At 37.8% G+C, this 20,696-nt stretch overlaps 1 protein-coding gene across 3 annotated transcripts in view; it reads left to right on the top strand.

The window, feature by feature from the left end:
• Window positions 1-20,696, top strand: part of BICC1 (BicC family RNA binding protein 1) — a 247,104-nt gene that overhangs the window by 70,622 nt on the left and 155,786 nt on the right. For all 3 annotated transcript variants that reach the window (XM_070432791.1, XM_070432793.1, XM_070432794.1), the window contains exon 2: window positions 13,329-13,375. In XM_070432791.1, the coding sequence (XP_070288892.1) occupies window positions 13,329-13,375 (47 nt within the window). The remainder of the gene's footprint in view (window positions 1-13,328; window positions 13,376-20,696) is intronic.

Genomic DNA, 20,696 nt, shown 5'->3' on the forward strand with positions numbered 1-20,696 from the left:
ATTTTTCTTACTACTTTGAAGTTCTGCAAATCATCTTTTCAAATAACCATAAAATGTTTGAATAAGTACCTATATCTAAATTCTTAATTCTCATATTGCTTTTCTCATGTTTTGCATCAATATTTGTGTCAATAGTTTTCCCTTTTTCTTTTATGTTTTGGATTATATTCTTAGGACCTAGTCTCTTAGAAATAGAACTACTGTGTCAAATACATGGAAATAATAGTTTTTCTTTATATAAAGGGTTACTATCATTATATAAATTATAAATTATGAAACCTTTACCTGATACAAAACTTTTAAATTCTCTGGAAAAAATACACTTTTTTAGAAAAGGGTGTATTCACGTGTTGTGCATGACCTACTAAAGGTCAAGAATGTATTTTCAAACCTTTCTGAAATTAGGCTAAACAGATTTAGCAAAATCAGAAAGATATTCTAGAGAAGTTTTACACCATTTATTGCAGGGAAGGTGCCTCAAGCACAGGCATTCACAATTTGACAGAACTTCATCAACTCTCAGCCCAGACAGGAGAAGAAATTTTCATTACTTGTTAGAAAGACTTGAATATTTTGAGACTGCTGAATAATCTAGGCCTAAGACATTTCATTTCTTGAACTTAAGAAAAATTAGTTTAAACTTTCCAAAGTAAACAGTGCAAAAAGCTGCTGAGAAGATGGAACTTTTCAAGAAAATGAATAGTTTCAGGCCCACTATGCTTTTATAGCAGATGCAGTTTAATTGAGATAGAATGTGATTCCTGAACCAAAGTTACCACTCTGGGAATAAGAAAAAAGCTATGGCTTAAAATGTGACTACCGTATTTTGCATCATAAATATACACACATATTTTATGAAAGGAAATCGAGGTAATGGTATCTGTTACAACTTTTATCCTAGGCCAAAGACTATTACCTTAAAATTACTCTTCAAGCATTGTTGAGATGAAAACCACATTTAAAGGTGGTTTTCTGCCTGCCGATGAAAAATGAATTCACGTTAACAAACCAAGAACTTTAAATGGAATAAATTATACTCAGATGTTAGGGTTCAATTAGCTTTAACAAAAACAAATGATTCTTTTCAGAGATGAGAATTGATGGCTTAGCCCTCAAAGAGTTTATCATTTTTCAAACCAAATGTCTCAAGAGGAGGCGATCTGCTTAATTTTATAAAAGTAGGCTTGTGATTTATTAGCAGCAAACTGCTGAGTTTCAGAAATCAGAGCTCCCCTAGATGTTTTCCTAGGTCTTCTGAATGAGGATGCCTTGATCTCTAGTGACGTGATTATGCAAAACCACATTTTGTAGAAGGTTGAATTGTGCTGCTAGCCATGGAAACAGGACACGGTGGGAGCGTAGGTGAGATCTCTCTGAGCAAATACTTTTGCTGCCTTTTTTTTTTTTTTCATATCTGCACTCATTCCATAAACCTGTAGATCATAGACTTGGTCCTTTCAAGGGGAAGAAATAAGTCCTCACTGACCACTATTATCTTAGCCCCTTAGACAGGCTTTGAGTATAGCAAAGTTTAGAAAGGGACAGAAACAGTTTTAATAATAAAATGTGAGTCAGTAACTGCATTTTTTGGTTAGTACTGAAAAGCAGCTTCTCTAGCTGTAATAATGACATAATTATAATGGATTATAGTAAACTAGAGGCCCGATGTATGAAATTCATGCAAGAGTAGGCCTTCCTTCCCCTGGCTGCCAGCACCAGCTTTCCTCTGGCACCCTGGGACCCAGGCTTCCCTCCGGCTGCTGGTAGGCACCCAGGACCTGGGCTTCCCTCACAGCCTGGCTTCGTCCGGAAGGTTGTCAGGAAGGACATCTGGTCTAATTAGCATATTATGCTTTTTTTTTATTGCTAAAAGTATTACAAAGGGTATTACATATGTGTCCTTCCCCCCGCCCCCCGAGCATATTATGCTTTTATTATTATAGATACCCAGAGCCCAGACATGGCCTTAATGCCTACATTGGTTTATGTTGTCATATTTAAATCCTTTATGTGCCTCAGAGTAGTTGTATCTCTGTAGTCTTGGGGTTAAGGTGAAATGTGATAATCAGCAATGGGCAACTGGCTAGAGTTATAGAAGGCCCACTTGATGGAGATTTTGGAAATAAAGCATCGATCTCACCATGTGATTCCAGTGATGTCACAATGCCCAAGGCTTAATTGTGGTATGTCTGTGAAAATGCAGATTCCTGGGCTCTCATAAAGATTAAAATTCGGTGGAATCTGTGGGCCCAAAACCATGACTTTTTTCATGAGCACACCCCTCTCTTTTAGTGTATCTTAAAGTTGGCATGCCTGCAGTCGGCTGGAGTATTAGAGAACCTTTATCCTGTTGGACAAGGCATGCTTGCTTAAGCACACCTGGAGCTATTGGGAGCGTGCAATGAAAAGAGATTAATTTTGTGATAAATTTATTGACAACTTAAAAGAGTATGGAAAGATCATGTGAATTAATTGTCCATTTGGTAGGTCACTGACAGTGGAGGAAGGAGAAGTGGCATAGATACATACTATTTGGAAGATCATTCATTGAAGAAAGGCCATTTCTAAAAGAAACACCCAACCAGTATTGCTCAACTAGGGGTATTGGCTCAGTGAGCAGCACAGTTCCTTATAGAGCTGGATTCTGTGACCACCTTGGCCATGGGCACTAAATGCCTGCACCATTACCCTCCAAAACGCATCCTGTGACAGTGGCCACCACCGCCACCAACCCACATATTTCCAAACAGCCCTCTCAGGAATGAAGAATCAGTGTGTGCCCACCTGAGTTATTCCTGTCCTCAGTCACTGGGGCTCCCCTTCCTCTCTGCTGTCCTGTACCTACAGCTCCTTCAGGAATTGGTGCTAATTTAAGTGCTCTGAGGCATATAAAAGGGAACCTAAAGTTTTGGAAAGACAGACAGATAGACAGACAGACATGGGTATTCACAGCCATCTCTCTCCCCAGAATTTACTTTTCCATCTCCCCATGTTCCAGTCCTTTCCCACTTTAAGCAGTCAGCTCAGAAGCTCCCTATGAATTCCTGGTGTCTGCGACTCTCATGTAATGTTCAACCTTTAGTCTTGTAATTTTTATTACTGCTTTCAAAGCACTTACTGTTGAGTAAGTCTGTAAGTTCTTTGAAGTCAAGGTTGCTGGCTTCCATATATTAAATGCGTACAGAGTGCTTATTTGTATGCTTTAGAGGTGAAAACAGAGCCTTAGGGAGGCTAAACGACTTGTTGGGAGTTACTCTGCTAGTAAATGGCAAACCTAGAGTGGAACCCAGGTTTCTCTGACTTCACAACTTTTATCTTCTTATCGTGTGCCTTAAGTACTAAATAAGTTTTGTTCAAATGAATCAGTAAATGAGTCTTTTAGTGTTAAGTCGAATTGGAGTAGTCCTGATGAAAGCAAGCATATCTTTGCACCCTCCCACCCCTGCACCCATTCTGGTGGGAGAATAGCAAACAGACCGCTTTGTCATATTTTTTTGCATATAACCTGAACTTGAAACATGCCTGGAACACATTTGGTTCTGATTTAAAACAAGTTGGCTTGCCCCATTGCCATGTTATTACAAACACAAAAGAAATATAAACTTCATTCCATTAAATAACCATCCACATAAACTCTTAAATAGTTTCATGGTTTTGGACTGGGCCAAAGCTGGATATTAAGGAAATGGTTATTAACATTATATATTTTATTCAAACTACTCTAATTCTTTAACCCTCCCATAACCCTCTCAAAATAACAACCAACCTTTTTCTTCCTCCCTCAAGATGTTCCCAGGAGGTTAAGACAGACACAGCTTTGGTTTCAGCTGCTGACTCTTGCGATTTCGAAATATTCCTTGTTTTCAGTCCTTTGTAGCCTGTTACCATACTTTCTTCTTGAATCTTTACAATCCTCTTTGGGTAACAGCTCAGTAAGTTATCTTCTGTAGTAACATTGTACAGTGGGAGCATAATGTGAACCACAACTGTAATTAAACGATTTATAATCACAATTAAAATAAAAGAGGTGAGATTAATTTTAACAATACAGTTTTCTTTGACCCAAGATATAAAAATGGTAGTATTTCAACATATAGTTAAAAAAATTAATGAGATTTTTTACCTTTTCTGCACTAAGTCTTTGAAACCAAGTGTGTTTTTCACATTTGGATTCAGACTAGCCACATCTCAGTAGCCGCAAGTGGCTAGTGGTTTTGTTTTGGACAGCGCACCTCTATGAAAAGACCAGCATAAGCTCACTGTGGTGTGTGAGGTATTCATCTCATTAAGTTGAGTGAAGGCCTTCGACACCTTATAGCTTTTGATAAAGCAAGAAGAGTGTTGATTTAAAAAATAAATATTATGTAAATACTCAGAGTTGTCAAATAGTGTTTTTGACCCCAGGACAGACTAAGTGGTGCTTTAAGGATTGCTTATCTAGGAAGAAATAGGGTCTAAAAGCAAGACATTTGACATGACCAAAGTTTCTGTTAATCAGTTGGCATGAGATTTCATTGATGTGTGTTAGAGTCATCAATCCGTGAGGAAGTCTTCATTGTCAGGCCAACAAGTTTGAAGTCTGAATAAACTCTTAGCCAGAGTTGCTTGAAAAGTTCAAGTTAAATGTTTCTTGAAGCAATTAATGTAACTTAGATGTTCTCAGATTTTGGGGACTATTTGTTTTCCTACATTTGACAGTAACAGATGCTCTCTGAACTAAAAGCTGGTAGACTAGAGCAGCAATTTCAACTTTCTTCATCTCATGGCACACATAAACTAATTACTAAAATTCTGCGGCACACCAAAAAATGTAATTTTTGCCCATCTGACAAAAAGAAGTAAGTGTAACTTTGATTCATTCACATCAGACGGCTATTGTTGTGTTGGCTGTTGTCATTTTTTTTTACTGACAGTCCAAGGGAAAAGAGGTCAGTGCCCTTGACTAGTCAGGTATTGCATATTTTAAAAATTCTTGCAGCACACCCACTGAAAATTGCTGACATAATCTATAATTAGAAATGTACACATAAAAATTTCCTCTTTTTGCTTTAATGCATGTTAGAGAATGTCTCTGTCTTTTGGTTATTAAATTTAGTTGTGAATCACAGAGGTTTTCCAAATATTGGATTATTTAGTGTTTTCAACTAGAAGTTTCTTATTATAGGCATAAGTTGTTAAAACTTCTCCACTGCAAGTTCCATAAAATCAGTATTCCAGTCTAAAAGGTGCCAGTTTAATTAGGGTCTGTGTTGTTCTATGCTTGGTACGAATTTATTGACTATCCATTATTCATCTTGGAGAGTGCATTAGTCATTCTGCCTCTTTAGGTAGCTTACATCCACCTTTGACCTTCAGACTTTTGCTGGGCTGTTTTACATACTGTGGACTGAAAGTAATGCTCTGACAAACCAGTAGTGGTAAACTTTGGTTTACTCTCAAATAGGAAGAAGGATTTCAAATGATATTTATCTTTTTCCTAATTAGAAAGTTCAGTCTATTTAAAGCATTCTGGAAAATACAAAAGAGAAATGATAAATGACCCAATAATTTCACCACTCAAATAACAGTTGTTAACATTTTGGTGTTTGTAGTTTTTCTCTGACATATACACTATATGTCATGCACACATACATATTTAACCCATAGCTTTGAGATCATTCTGTGCATCCTGTTTTATAGTTTCTTAAACAATTTTGAACATGGGGTTTTCTTTTTCACTGCAAATATAAAACAATAAGAAAGTAACGGAAGAAGAAAACCATTCTTACATATCCAGCTACTATTTAAATAAAAATTATATTTATTTTTGTCTGTTTCTTCTTGAGTTTTCTCAACAGGCCACGTGATGTGTTCACAGTGGACTCTGGGTGGCAGGTAGGGAGTTTTTGGGAAGATGAAGTCTGAGAATCCCAGTGCCTACTGTGATATATACAACAGTCAGTTGACACTACTCAAGTTTATCCTTGAAAGTGTTCTTCAGTTGGTTAGGATATTTGAATGATTTTAATTGCAAATTGAAGAAACTTTAAAAATCGGCTTACTATCTACTATTTCTTCAATCAATTCTCAGAGCTTTGCACACAGTCTAGAGTGTTAGATATAATTGATGAACATAAAAAGTTCTTTGGTGTATGTGGACACTGAATCTTCTGCATCTTTTGCTGGTACCTCTTTCAGTAGAATGGGCCAAATTGTTAGGGAACTTTTCTGAAAACAGGACTATATGCAAAATAAAATATGTGGCATAGCTACTTTTGCACATGGATTAAATTGATACCATAAGTGAATGTTTTGAATTTTCAGTAAAATATTTTTACAGGCGAATCAGGCTACCTAATGATTACACATTTATCTTTCAGGTGACCTTAAGGCAGAGCAGCCTTCTTAGTTACAAATGTGCTGTAGTTTGGTTGTGTTTAAAAAAAGGGAGGAATGCCCAGAATCTTTACAGATTTGAAGATTTATTTCTCAATTATTTTTTATAGTTTGAACTTGTTTTTTTTTCCTGCTCAAATTCTACAGGGGTGAAGAAACCCATTGCTTATCAAGGGAATGTTGAAAGATACTCTATACTATGCTTTAAATATGAAATGCAAAGTCCTTGTGTTTTTTGATTCGGCTTTGTAAAGCATAAGATGTTATAATGGAAAAGCATTTCAGAATGAAAGGGACATTTAAACATGTTTCCATATGCCTATGAAGAACTTAACATTGAGCTTTCCCCCCCTTTAATTCAGTAATTAACTAGACTTGCCCCTGTAGTTTGGGGGACTGTAATAGTTTACACCTGTTTCAACTTTTGCTGTTTTTATTGGCCATCGCTTTTGCCATCCCATATTTCTTGTGAAGCAGAAATATGAAATAAAATATGGCAAAGCACTGGAGAAATTATAATAAACATAAAAAATGAATTGTTCAGCTAAAAATATGAAATGCTTTACCTGCACAACCCATGAAGCCATGTTTCAGTAGTATTGAAATAATTTACTCTTTGTCATGAAAATAAAGACAATTGCTTTCATTGGCAAGAATAATCCAAGGTTTATATAATCAAACGATTAAATTTTGGAACATCAAGCAGAAGTCATATTGTAAAGTCAGAAAACGACTGCTAAATCATTATGTGTGTTCATGTTACTGTGGAATAAAAAAGATGAGGGTGTATCAGTGTATGGGAATGTGAAGACTCAATAGAACTGTTACACCACAGAATATAATCAGACTTCAAAGATCAAGGAATGCCATGACATCAAGTATGGGTTGGCTCATTTCACAGGCAACATTTCCACCTCCAAATATACTGAAGAGAAAGCCATTGAATTAAGATATTATACCTCATATTTTTCCTTGCAATCCAATTCTCAAGTGGACTGTCTAGAAGCAACCTTTATTCTTCAGACCTATCATTAGCTGCCTCATTCTAGTGTTGGGTTAAAAGTAGAATGACTAGCTTTTTAGTGCACCGGCTAGAGTGAGAATAGCTAATTTGTAGTTCTATTAAGTTTAATTTGGGTAGAGTTGTGACTGAAAAGATCTTTGGGAAAGTTGTCAGTAGAACTGAATTTTAATTTTGGCTTTATCTCACTGGTTGGATGGCTTTGGATATATGGGCCAAGGTTGTAGTTAAATGAGGTCATGGTCTTATTCTCGAGAATAGGACTTAAATATTTTTGGAATAAAAGAGTGAACTTTTCTTTGTTCTTTTTTGAGCCTGTAAAATGACCATCTTAAATAATACCTAAGTTTGTGGGAATAGAAGGATCATACTTTAACATAATGAAAGCTATATATGACAAACCCACAGCCAACATCATACTCAATGGGCAAAAACTAAAATCATTTCCCCTAAGAACAGGAACAAGACAGGGATGCCCACTCTCACCACTCCTGTTTGACATAGTACTGGAAGTACTAGCCATTGCGATCAGACAAGAAGAAGAAATAAAAGGCATCCAAATTGGAAAAGAAGAAGTAAAACTGTCATTCGCAGATGACATGACACTGTACATAGAAAACCCTAAAGACTCCATCAAAAAACTATTAGACTTAATAAATGAAATTGACAATGTAGCAGGATACAAAATTAATGCCAAGAAATCTATGGCATTTCTATACACCAGTAGTGAACTTACAGAAAGAGAGACTAAAAAAGCAATCCTATTTACCATTGCACCAGAAAAATTAAGATACCTAGAAATAAACTTACCTAAGGAGGTAAGAGACCTATACTTGGAAAACTACAGGACACTGAAAAAAGAGATATAGGAAGATATAAACAGATGGAAGAACATACCGTGTTCATGGATTGGTAGAATCAACATCATTAAAATGTCCATACTACCCAAAGCAATCTATAGATTCAGTGCACTCCCCATTAAAATACCAACGGCATATTTCACAGACGTAGAACGAACTCTCCAAAAATTCATCTGGAATAAAAAAAAAAAACCCTGAATAGCTGCAGCAATCCTGAGAAAGAAGAACAAAGTAGGTGGGATTTCAATACCAGACATCAAGCTGTATTACAAAGCCAGTGTTCTCAAAACTGCCTGGTACTGGCACAAGAACAGACATATAGACCAATGGAATAGAATAGAGAACCCAGAAATTGACCCAAACCACTATGCTCAATTAATATTTGACAAAGGAGGCAAGAACATACAATGGAGTCAAGACAGTCTCTTCAATAAATGGTGTTGGGAAAATTGGACAGATACATGCAAAACAGTGAAACTAGACCACCAACTTATACCATACACAAAAATAAACTCAAAATGGATAAAGGACTTAAACATAAGATGGGAAACCATAAAAATACTAGAGGAATCCACAGGCAGCAAAATCTCAGACTATGCTGAAGCAATATCTTCACTGATACCGCTCCTAGGGTCATGGAAAGTAAAGAGAAAATAAACAAATGGGATTACATCAAAATAAAAAGCTTCTGCAGAGGAAAAGAAACCATGAACAAAACAACAAGAAAGCCCACTGCATGGGAGAACATATTTGCCAATGTTATCACTGATAAGGGTTTAATCTCCAACATTTACAGGGAACTCATACAACTTAACAAAAGGAAGATAAACAACCCAATCAAAAAGTGGACAACAGACCTAAATAGATACTTTTTGAAAGAAGACAGAAGGAAGGCCAACAGACATATGAAAACATGCTCAAAGTCACTAATCATCCGAGAGATGCAAATCAAAACGACAACGTGGTACCATCTCACACCTGTCAGAATGGCTATCATCAACAAATGAACAAATGACAAGTGCTGGAGAGGATGTGGAGAAAAAGGAACACTTGTGCACTACTGGTGGGAATGCAGACTGTTGCAGCCACTGTGGAGAACAGTATGGAGTTTCCGCAAATACCTAAAAATGGACCGATCTCCCATTTGACCCATTGATGCCACTTTTAAGAATATATCCCAAGAAACTAGAAACACCAATCAGAAAGGATATATGCATCCCTATGTTCATAGCAGCACAATTCACCATAGCTAAGATTTGCAAACAGCCTAAGTGCCCATTAGCAGATGAGTGGATTAAAAAACTGTGGTACATTTACACAGTGGAATACTATGCTGCTGTAAAAAAGAAGGAATTCTTACCATTTACAGCAGCATGGATGGACCTGGAGAGCATTATGTTAAGCAAAATAAGCCAATCAGAGAAAGATAAATATCACATGCTCTCAATCATTTGTGGAATATAATGAACAACATAAACTGATGAACAAAAACAGATGCAGAGACAGAGAAGCATCGATCAGACTGTCAAACCTCGGAAGGTAGGGGAGGGTGGGGGTAAAGGGGAGAGATCAACCAAAGGATTTGTATGCATGCATATAAGCATAACCAGTGGACACAGGCACCCACTGGGGGGTGAGGGCATGAGGGGGGGGGGTGTGAGGGCAATGGGGCGATAAGGACACATATGTAATACCTTAATCCTACCAGACCTGAGGCCCTGAACCTAACTGTCCCCTATAGCTGGGCTCCTGAGCATTAAAGAGAAAAAACCAACATGATATAGAAAAATGTTAGTTACATGCAAACAAGTGGTTAGAATAAGATGGAACTTGGAGACATTGTAGAAAATAGGTCTACCTTTCACCTAGCGCCAATATTCCACCTTTGTGTGGAAAGTACCGAAAAATCGTTACAGCGGTCTGGTAGGGTTAATAAAGAAAAAAAAAAAATATTTTTTTTTCAGAAAAAAAATACCTAAGTTTCTATTGAGAAAAAAATATTCCCCAAGCTCCTTCCTCCCAGTCTCTCACTTCTTCAGTGTTTGTATTTTGATATTTAGGATTTTAGAATACGTTTGAGAATTGCACTTTCATATTAGAGCATAGAAGGATTTCTGTCTGGGGTAAGAATACTCTGGTGAAATATTATTCTCCCTTGATTGGCTTTTTTGGCCTTGACAGCTTTGCTTGGGTGTGGTCAGTAAAAGTCCTGCAGGAGACCTGGTAACCTGGGAATTAGGTAAGAACACTCCCGGCAAAGCGCCAGTGACTGGGACCAGCCATGGTTTGTACCTGTGATCTAACCAAGAATCCAACCAGATTCTTTTACTAGGGCACTTGTGGTCTGGGGAAATGGATACTTCTCAGGATTTAGGGGAAAATAGGCTCACATTTGGAGTTTCTCAGACATACACATTTGGCATAAAAAAGAACAGCAATTTTTGGTGCCAAAGAGTTTGCCATTTGGCTCCCCTCAAATCATAAGGTTGCTAAAAGGTGCAAGTTTCTGGTTAAATCTTAGTTGTTTTTCTGGAACAAAATTAAGTATAGCTTGGGTCTAACTAAGGAAATTCCCCCCTTTTTATTCATTCTGGGATTGAAAGGCCATTCTATGAAGTCTGTAGGGACATTTCAAGGTTGTGACATAATGAGTTTGTCATGAACAAAATAAGTGTCCTAAAGGAGGTTTCTGTAATAAAATATAGTTGTATCATGAAATCTTAACTGACGAATTCCAAGTTGTGTAAGAGTTCTGTGTGGGTGAAAGGGGTGATTAGCTGCCTTCCTTCATAGGCTTTTGAAAATATCTTGGATTCTAAAATTTCTTTTCAAAGATGAGTTTCCTTGATGTCACTAGAATTTTTTCAAAATGTGGTGTCCTGGTATGTAGTGTTCATTGCCATGCAATTGTGTTATATATTAGAGCCCTTTAAACTGTTTTTAGCTTTAGAGATAAAGACAGCCCAAGAGGTAGCAGAATTGAAGTCCCTCCAAGGCACTTAATAATAAGTCTGTATCATTAGGTTTGGGTACTGATGTTTTACCTTGCCTGGGTGACCCCTTTAGCTAGGATCAACCACATTTGCTAGTTTATTTAGGAAGAGTAAGCTTTTGTTAAAATTGGCTCTTAATGTTTTGTTTTTTTTTTAAAGCTTTAATGTTGATACATTTCCAAGTTAGGGAGAGAAAGTCAGAATCTGTAGAGTTAACTACAAAAAATCTTTCTGTGGAAATGTGTGCTTCAAATGCTCACGTCCATGTGTGCACTCGATTCATGCTGTTGGTGGTGTATTTGTGCAAAAAGTAAAGTTAAGATGCTATTGGCATTATGTATTAGTGTTTTGCTGCTGTAACAAATGACCACAAGTATAGTGGCATACAACATCAATTTATTACCTTACGTTCTGGAGGTCAGAAGTCTGAAATGGGTTTCATTGGGCTACATCAAGGTGTTGGCAGAGCTGTGCTCCCTGCAGAGGCTCTGAAGGAGAATCCATTGCCTTACTTTTTCTAGCTATTGGAGGCCGCCGACAGTCCGTGGCTTACGGCCCCTTCTGCCGTCTTCAGAGCCAGCAGCATAGTATATCTGTATCTCTCTCCTCTCCACCTCTTTTGTTTGTCGTCACACACCCTTCTCTGCATGTTTTTTATTGTCACATTGCTTTTTTGGACTCTGAGCTTTCCTCTTCCTTCTTATAAGGGTCCCTGTGATTTCACTGGATCCACCTGGATAATTTAGGATAATCTTCCTATTTCAAGATTTTAATTTAATCACATCTGTAAAATACCCTTTGCCATGTAAGGTAACATATTGACAGGTTCCATGGATTGGGACATGAACATTTTTAGGGGGTGTTATTTAGCCTGCTACACATTAGAATACAGTTTTTAATTCTTTATTTTTTTAGCTACTGTTTTCATACATTCCTTAAAATTGCCCTTGGTAAGCACGGAGACCTGTACTCTGCGCTTTCTTTTTTTTGGATGAAAACATTGATAAAAACATATCCCAAAATTGTAGGTGTCTTGTCTTATATTAAATGTGACACTAAATCTGCGAAAAAATAATTTATAATATTTTTATTATCTTGAGGGTAGAGATAATTTCTTCGAGTTTTGAGTCCTCCACCAAACAGGATGACTTGCCTTACTTCTTGGGTCTCTAATCATTTTAATAAGTTCCAGGAGTTACTGCTCCAGCTCCTTTCTTTGTCCAGGCCCGGGAGGCTTTTCCAGCGAATCCCTGTTCTTCTGCACTGGATTCTGAGACCCCTTTGGTGTTTATCCTCTGAAGGATGCACTTTGAGGCTATTGCAAGCAAAATAAAATCCCCTCTCTCCTTTTAGTCACATTTCCCACCTCTGCCTCCACAGATAAAAAAAAATGTTCACAGAACCTTAACATATTTGAACATAAAGAGCTGGGTTTGTCCTGTGTTTATAGGCTACCACTTAGATATAAAAAGACTGTTCAAATACAGTGACCTTTTAATTAATCTCACATGAAGTTTTATTGTTGTCTGTGACGTTACCGTTACCATTTAATTCTGATGTGTTTTTCCCCTTCTTTATATAAGCCAATGAAGGAGTGAATTAAAGTAGCATATAATGCCAACAGAAATCCAAGTAAAGAATATAGTCATTGCACAGCATAAAACTGACCCAGCTCAGCAGGCCATGTTCTCTGAGCCCCGGTTGAAAAGGCAGCTTCAGACCTGGGATTGATTACAGACAGGAAGTGCTGAGAGCACTACAGCTGATTATATTGGTGGTAGCATTTGTTCATATAGTTCTTTAACTATGAAAAGAGATTCCTTTCATCTATGTGTGACAAGAGATGTGTGAGTCTTTCAGACAGGAAGAGGAGCTGAAAGTGTAATTGTTTGGACTAGTGTTTTACTCTTTATTCCTTTCGTATCCCTGATGAGGCCTGTTAGCAGACACTGAGGTTTGGGAGAACAAGAATGGCATCTTGTTTACCTCTGGATTCTCCTACCTGATACTTGAGAGTTTTTGAATACATAGGTTGCAAAAAAAAGGAACGATTTTAAATGTATACATTTTTATTTACAGCTGCTGCCGAAGGAAAAGGCAAAAGTGGGGAAGACTTTTTCCAAAAGGTAAGTTGCTTTTTACTCCTGCCTTGGTGATAATTAAGGAGAAATATACCCATACCCATCTCAATAGAAACCCCTGAACGTTCCCCTTCCATGTGAAAGAGTATAGGTTCTTTCTTGATAAGATAGCTGGAGATGCTCAGGGCGAGGTAAGGGTGGGATGCTGTGTGTCATTTAACTATTCTAAAAAGGCTCCTTCTGGGCAAATCTAATGAGGTTTTTACTTGGAGACAAGGAGGGCTGCCAGGTATGCTGTCCTGATTATCTTCTTTTATTGCTGCTCCCTTTTTTTGCTCTTCCCCAAACATAGAAGGAGTCCCTCACAGCTTTCCTCATTTCCAGTAAGCATGACTGTGGGCGGGATGTACCCTTAGACCTACTTGCTCACAGTCGGTAGCCATGTCACTTCTGTCCCCGGGTGTCCTCTGAAAGTTCTGGTCTTCAATGAAGACAGTCTGCCATCACATATAGCAAAGGGAAATAGGAGTGGAACTGGTTAAACAATGAGTATGAGGAACTGTGAAGAGCAGTTGACTAATTCTGATCAGCTCAGTTTCTTAAAATAACTGTCTTATATAAAGGAAGATGCCTATTGTTTCAGAGAAATTGATTCTAGTTTATTTTTTTTTAGTTTTTTTTTTACTTATTTGGCTTAATTGTGTTTGTGTCTTTACTGTTGGGATCTAGAAAGTGTGTGTAGGAACAAACATGTAGGGTACCTTAGGGGAAGGGAAGAGGGAAAATATAGCAGCAACTATGGATGAGATTAAATACTGCTGCAGAGCCTTGGGAAAACACCTCTTTGTAATCAGACATGGCCTTTACAAGGCTCTTTATTCTCTTGACTTCTGTGTGATGTACTTTTTTTTTTTTTGTCAACTTCATCATTCATCTGCATTCTCTGCCAAGAGTATTAAAAGCAAATATTTTCAGAGCCGATGCTTATATTGCCATTTCTTCATTCTGAAAATATTTATTTACCACCTGCTGTGTGCTACACACTGGAGAGACCAAAATGAGCAAGGCATCATCCCTGCCCTAAAGGAATTAGTCTGGTGTCTGGTGATATCGTCACAGAAATAGCAGGAGAGTCTGGGGCCATGGAGGATTAAGCACTTAACTGGGACTTGAGGAGATTAGGAAGGACTTCTTGAGGTCTTCAGAAGAGTGGACGTTAGCCATGTGAAGAGGTAGGCTTGGGTGGGTTGGAAGGCATTCTAGGCAAAGAACCAGAATCTAAAAAGGCTCAGAGGTGGAAGAATTTATGTGGCGCTCATACTCCAAACATTTGTCTGGCACATAACATATAAGGGGTTCATAGTGCAAGGTGAGCTACAGTATCCTATATGATGAAATACCTTCTTTTAAGGGGGGGGGGGGGAGGGTGCTATCCTAAAGGGCTTTAAAATTAAAAAAAAAATTAAAAATGCTGTGTAGGCCAAATAGAATGTGCCAGACCACAGTTTTCCATCCCTGCTTTAGGGTCAGGCTATTGAAGTTTTATGTACTATGCCCGAAGCCTTTGACTTGGCAGTATCTGACATTGGTTAATATCCAACTTGTCCTTAATACCTGGGCATTTCGGAATGCCCAGCCTTCCTCTGGGGCAGGCTTGCCACAAGGGGAAGAAAACAGAGGACAGAGCAGAAATCTCAGATTTGTCTTGGGTTGGCTGTGATGGGACAAATAGATGATATTTGTGGAAGGAATTTTTTTCATTGTTCTTTAACTTGCAGATAAATGTAAAAAGCAGACGGTTCAGCTTTGTATGACTCAGACATTTTAAAAGCTGAATCAAAACACAGCATATGTGGTCATAAAGGACCTTCATTCTTAGAAGATTTGCTAATATTTATCACTCTTTGTGGAGCCCTATATACATTCCAGCAGTTTAAATAGGAACACATGCTTGAATCCAGGAACATGTGTGTGTCCCACACGCTATGAGTTGGAATTGTAGATTCTATTCGTGGTTACAGGTTAATGAGGTCCCTGAATAACTAAATAAGAATAGTTTTAATCTCATTTTCTTCTTTAATTCATTAGATAGAAAGTGTCTTCCGATAGACAAGTGTCCATATAGGATTTGGATACTTAACTCTGGAAAAAACCTGTAATTTAATAAAAGGCAAACATCCCAAGTTCCAGAAGAGTAATTTTCTGTTTTGACCAGACAGAAATAGACATTATGGTTCATCGACAGTAGAATGAAGTAATGGAGAAGGGTTGGATTGCCCTCCAGGAACTTCCTCCTAGTCACACATATTCCAGTTTCATGTAATGACATTTGGGGAAACATTTAAGAACAAGAAATAGGCCATATTGCTGGTTATTAGCATCTTTGAAAAATACTTTTCTTCTTCCAGAGTAATGAAATTCAGAGGCTCTATGTGCTTATTAGAACGTGTGTTGGCTTTGACTCCAGGTGTGTATCACAAACCAAAATTAAAACCTCTCTGGAGCTGAATTTAAAATTTGACTACCGTATTATTAAAAAAAAATCTAAGTCTGAAAGGATACTTTCCCAGCTTCATACTGGCTCTCCCTAAAGGGGATTGGAGGAGGAGTGTGAAACTTTTTCTATGTTACTTTGGTATTTGTACCTTTAGGATATATGTAAAGTCATAGCAATATTATTAACTTAAGTTAATTATTCTCACTGAAAAATTTTGAAATTCAAAAAATGAAAGAAGCCCTGGCTGGTGTGCTCAGTTGGTTGAGTGTCATCCCATGCACCAAAAGGTTTGATTCCTGGTCAGGGCACATGTCCTGGTTGCAGACCCCAGGTAGGGGGCGTGCAGGAGGCAGCCAATGTTTCGCTCTCACATCGATGTTTTCTGTCTCTCTCCCTCTCCCTTCCTCTCTCTCTCAAAATCAATAAAAATTTTTAAAAAAATATCTTTAAGAATAAGAATTGGTACATTTCCCAAAGGGTTTAAATTGTAGTTTAACAACTACCAAGATCATGAAATGCATTGTCTCAAATTTGAAGCTGTAATAGTAGTTCAGTTTACTATATATGCACATAAACTTTTCCCATTCGGCCATCGTTAATGTTTCAGAGATCTACCTGATTTTCTGTATACTGCTTTATTGCATGTATTTGAAACATTTTAGTTCCCCTAACACTCTATTAGGGCAAAAGACTAACCTGTTATAGCAGAGAAACCCAGTAATATAGTGGTTTAAGGAACAGAGTTATTTTACTTTCACGTAACATTCTAAGGTGAGTATTCCCATACTGTCAGAGACTCAGATTCCTTCTGCAAAGGAGCTCTGCTGTTCCTTATGTTATAAACCTCATCAGTATGGCTGAAGGTGGGTCACCATGTCCAGATATGAGCTGATGGAGAACAAGGGAGTATGGAGACGTGCCATGAACTTAGGGGCCAGATCTGAATATACCATATGCCACTTCGTACATTCCCTTGGAGAAAATTGATGGACATGCCCTTGTATAGCTGCAGTAATGGGGGTGGGAAGGGGAGGAGAAGCATACGGAGGATATATTGATTTTGCAAAGCACTAGTCAGCAAAAGAGATTGTTAGGAAAAATGTATGTGGTCAGTTTTATGTCTCATGAGCTATGCTTTGAAACCTTTTATATTACTTCGTTAGGGCTGCTGTAAAAATGTTCAACAACCTGGGTGGCTTAACCAACAAAAATGTGTTGTGTTGCCTAACAGTTCTGGAGGCTAGAAGTCCAAGATCAGGGAGTCAACAGAGTTGGTTCCTTCTGAAGGCTGGGAGGGAGGATGTTCCGCGCCTCCCCCCGAGCTTCTGGATATTTGCTTGCCATCTTTAGCGTTCCTTGGCTTGTAGAAATGTCATCCCGATCCCTGCCTTCATCGCCATGTGGAGTTTTCTCTGTGTGTATCTCTCTGTGTCCAACTTTCCTCTTTTTATAAGGACGTGGGTCGCATTGGATTAGGGCTCATCCTAACAAAATGACATCTGCAATGACCCTATTACAAACAAGGTCACATTCCGAAAGGGTTAGGATTTCAACATATGAATTTTGGGGTGACACAGTTCAACCTATAACACCTTTTAATGGAGGAAATGATTTTGTAGAAAAATGTACTATAACCTAAAAAATTTGCTAACACTATGAATGTTATTTATAACATTTTGATAGTTAGCTTGATTTGTAGATTTTAACTGCCTAGGCATGTTTACCAAATCTGTTTTTTTCTTATTACCAGTCATTTCTAAACTGTGTAGAATAGAATGTAATTGATGTATAAGAAAGGGAAAAACATTTAATTTGTTATCTTACCTTTGAAAGACGACTACTGTGTATACAACCTTAGTCCTTCTTTCTGTTTATGTTAAAAATGTGTGAATAAAGTGCCTTTTAATGTTGTCTGATTGGCTGATAGGATTATAAATTAGACTGTTTGCTTTGGATTTATACCAGATATTTTTCTGTGCTAAAACTTTACAAGTTCCCCAGTTATTGTACCTTATTCTTTGGCTCTAACTAACTACACTGACAAAAGGAGGGAATGGATACGACTTTATCAATAGCCTCTTCAGTTCTTTATCCACCCCTCGTGGCAAACTTAATTGAAACACATGGAAATGATCTTGGATTTTTACAGTTCTTCGGGCAGTTGTTCATGGCTTACTCACTGTCTGTCCTGTTTCCTTTTAATCATTTTTTTTTTTCATTTCTCTTGTGAAATGACTATGGCCAGATCTTGGAGGGGAAAATGTGTTGCAGTATATGAGGTGGGGATGAGTATAGTGATTGTATTACAGATGTGACTCATCAAAGCAAAAATGCATTAGGGATCTAGAATCCCAGTGGCTGAGGAAGACAAAATCCAGCCAGCAGCGTAATTGATGAAAGCCAACTTTTCCATTGCATTGGGTTATATACGTGCCTTCTCCACAAAGTACACAGCACATACTTTAAATGTGGGGATATTTTATACTCTTAAAATATGTAGGTTTGGAAAACTGACCTATAAACCATGGCTTTCACAAAAGCTAACAGTACAACTAATAATAAATAAGACACAGTTTGGTGGTTTATGTGGTATATTTTTATTACCCTCAAACTCATCCTTCTTTGGCAAACATTGATTTTGTCATTTTGAAACTGGAAAGTTAGCAAGTGTTGTCTTGTGGGGAAAAATGACTTGGAGGAATATTTGGCTCCATCTGTTCCTCAAAATGAGTGTATTAGGTGGTCTTAGATGGGGACTACTTGAATCTTTTTATTAAGGGGGCGGTAGAAATCTCTACTTTAAATAAAATTGCTTCTACTTTCTCCACTGGCCATTATTTTGTGTATGTTGAATAGATCATATTCCTCAGGTAATAGAAATCTGGTTAATTATTTCAACATGAATTCAGTAAACTATAGCCCATGATATACTTTTTCTAACAACTGAGTCTTTATGCTTAATCATTTTTATTAAAATTTGATTTTAATAAAATTTGGATATTTCCAAGTTTTAATCTTAGTACTTGTTTCAATAGGTAATACATTCTCATGATTCACAATTCACAATGTTACTAAAGGGTATATGTACAGTGAAGAGTACAGTATTGATGTCATGGTTCTGAAGATACGCTGAGAAAGCTATGCAGAATTGCAGTGTTGATTTCAAACTTAAAGATGATCACCAGTGCATGTCATCACTAATGGACACGTAGGCCTTAAAACTGACATTCGGGGTCACTGAGTCCTTATCCCATTATGGCCCTGAGAATAGGTTTCAATGGGAGAATCTGTGATCATGGTTCTCATAAAATCCTGGCTAAGTAGGGATAACTGGACATGTATAACATGAAGGAATGGTCCAAGAAAGCAGGTTGTCTGGTCCTCTTCTGGACAGGGTGTTAAAGATAAGAATTGGCCCTATTTTATATTTTATCATTTGCTCTGTCTTCTATCAGGAGTCTAGCAGTAAGGATTAGTGAGAAAAGATTAAGTAAAAGAATAAGTGATTTGCTTGGCATTCATTTTTTAGTTCCGTCTCTGTGTTCATTTGAACACAAGAAGCCTGGGGGTCAGACTGTTTTCTCAAGCAATGCTATATGTCACCTGTAGAACTCTGTCATAATGGTATACACTTGCCTTTTATTTTGACAGTCACTTCACACAACTGTTTTGTGAAAAACACATTTGCTGTTGTTTTTCTCTCTTTGTGCAACCATGGAAGTAGAGGATGCCATTGAGAGGATGCCAAATGTGTTTAATACCCTCATTGCTACCACAGTTTTTTAAAGTGAATAATAATTTTAAATCAGTATCTGCTGAAAGTTTGGTTGTAAATGGTTAAAACCCATTGCCCTTGTTTTGCCATTTGGAGTTACAGGGAAATTTAAAGATGGTTTTTGTATCTCTATGCTGTCTTTTCTTCAGACTAAAGATTTGGTTTCTTATTTATCTTATGACTTAATTTTCAGACCCCTCACCATTCTGTTGACTTTCAGGAGTCAGTAAAATGTCCCATTTTAAATGTGGCAGTGGTATCTGGATGTGATGTTTTGGATGAGGCCTGACTAATAGAGTTACAGAGAGTGAGGCCATAGTAGCCACAATATGGATACGATCCAGAAGGAGCCGAAGACTGTACCATTTTCAGGCACTGTGAATGGGTCACAGGCATGAAGCATTGGCATTTCTTGCCATTCTTCATCCAATTGAAGAGGAAAGATTGGCTCCAGTGTCATTGCGAGGTACATGGTATAAAAAAAGGAAACTTGATTTCAGACTGGCAGGTAAAGACCCACTTAGGCATAACTCACATGTCTGTCTCTTACTCTAATCTCTTGACCTGGCATTTGGCTTGGAGACCATGGGGCATTGTGGTTTCCAGACTATGAAAGTGTGCAAAGCATCCCTCTCAAGGCTTTCACCTCTTTCTGTGACTTAGTAATCAGAACTCCTGTGTGATTTTGTTTCATCCTTGTGGACTCCATAGGGTTACCTAGGATGGAGGTTATCAGCCTCAGGATGATAGTCCATAGTGTGAGAGGGGCCTGTGCCGTGCCTTTTCAGGTGACTCGAGTGGATGCGATGGCATTTACTAGTAATAAACAGCTTTAAGCTATACTGATTTAAAGTAGGTTCACTGAAGGATCAATGCATTTTATTTATTTATTTTTTAAATGTATTTTTATTGATTTCAGAGAAAAAGGGAGAGAGACAGAAGAAACATCAATGGTGAGAGAGAATCATTGATCAGCTGCCTCCTGCACGCCCTACTCTGGGGATTGAGCCCATAACCCGGGCATGTGCCCCAACTGGGGAACCGAACTGTGACCTCCTGGTTCATAGGTTGATGCTCAATCACTGAGCCATGCC

Source organism: Myotis yumanensis, unplaced genomic scaffold (assembly GCF_028538775.1).
Source record: "Myotis yumanensis isolate MYYU_CA2020_CCGP unplaced genomic scaffold, mMyoYum1.0.hap1 SCAF_13, whole genome shotgun sequence".
Classification (NCBI taxonomy): Eukaryota; Metazoa; Chordata; class Mammalia; order Chiroptera; family Vespertilionidae; genus Myotis; species Myotis yumanensis.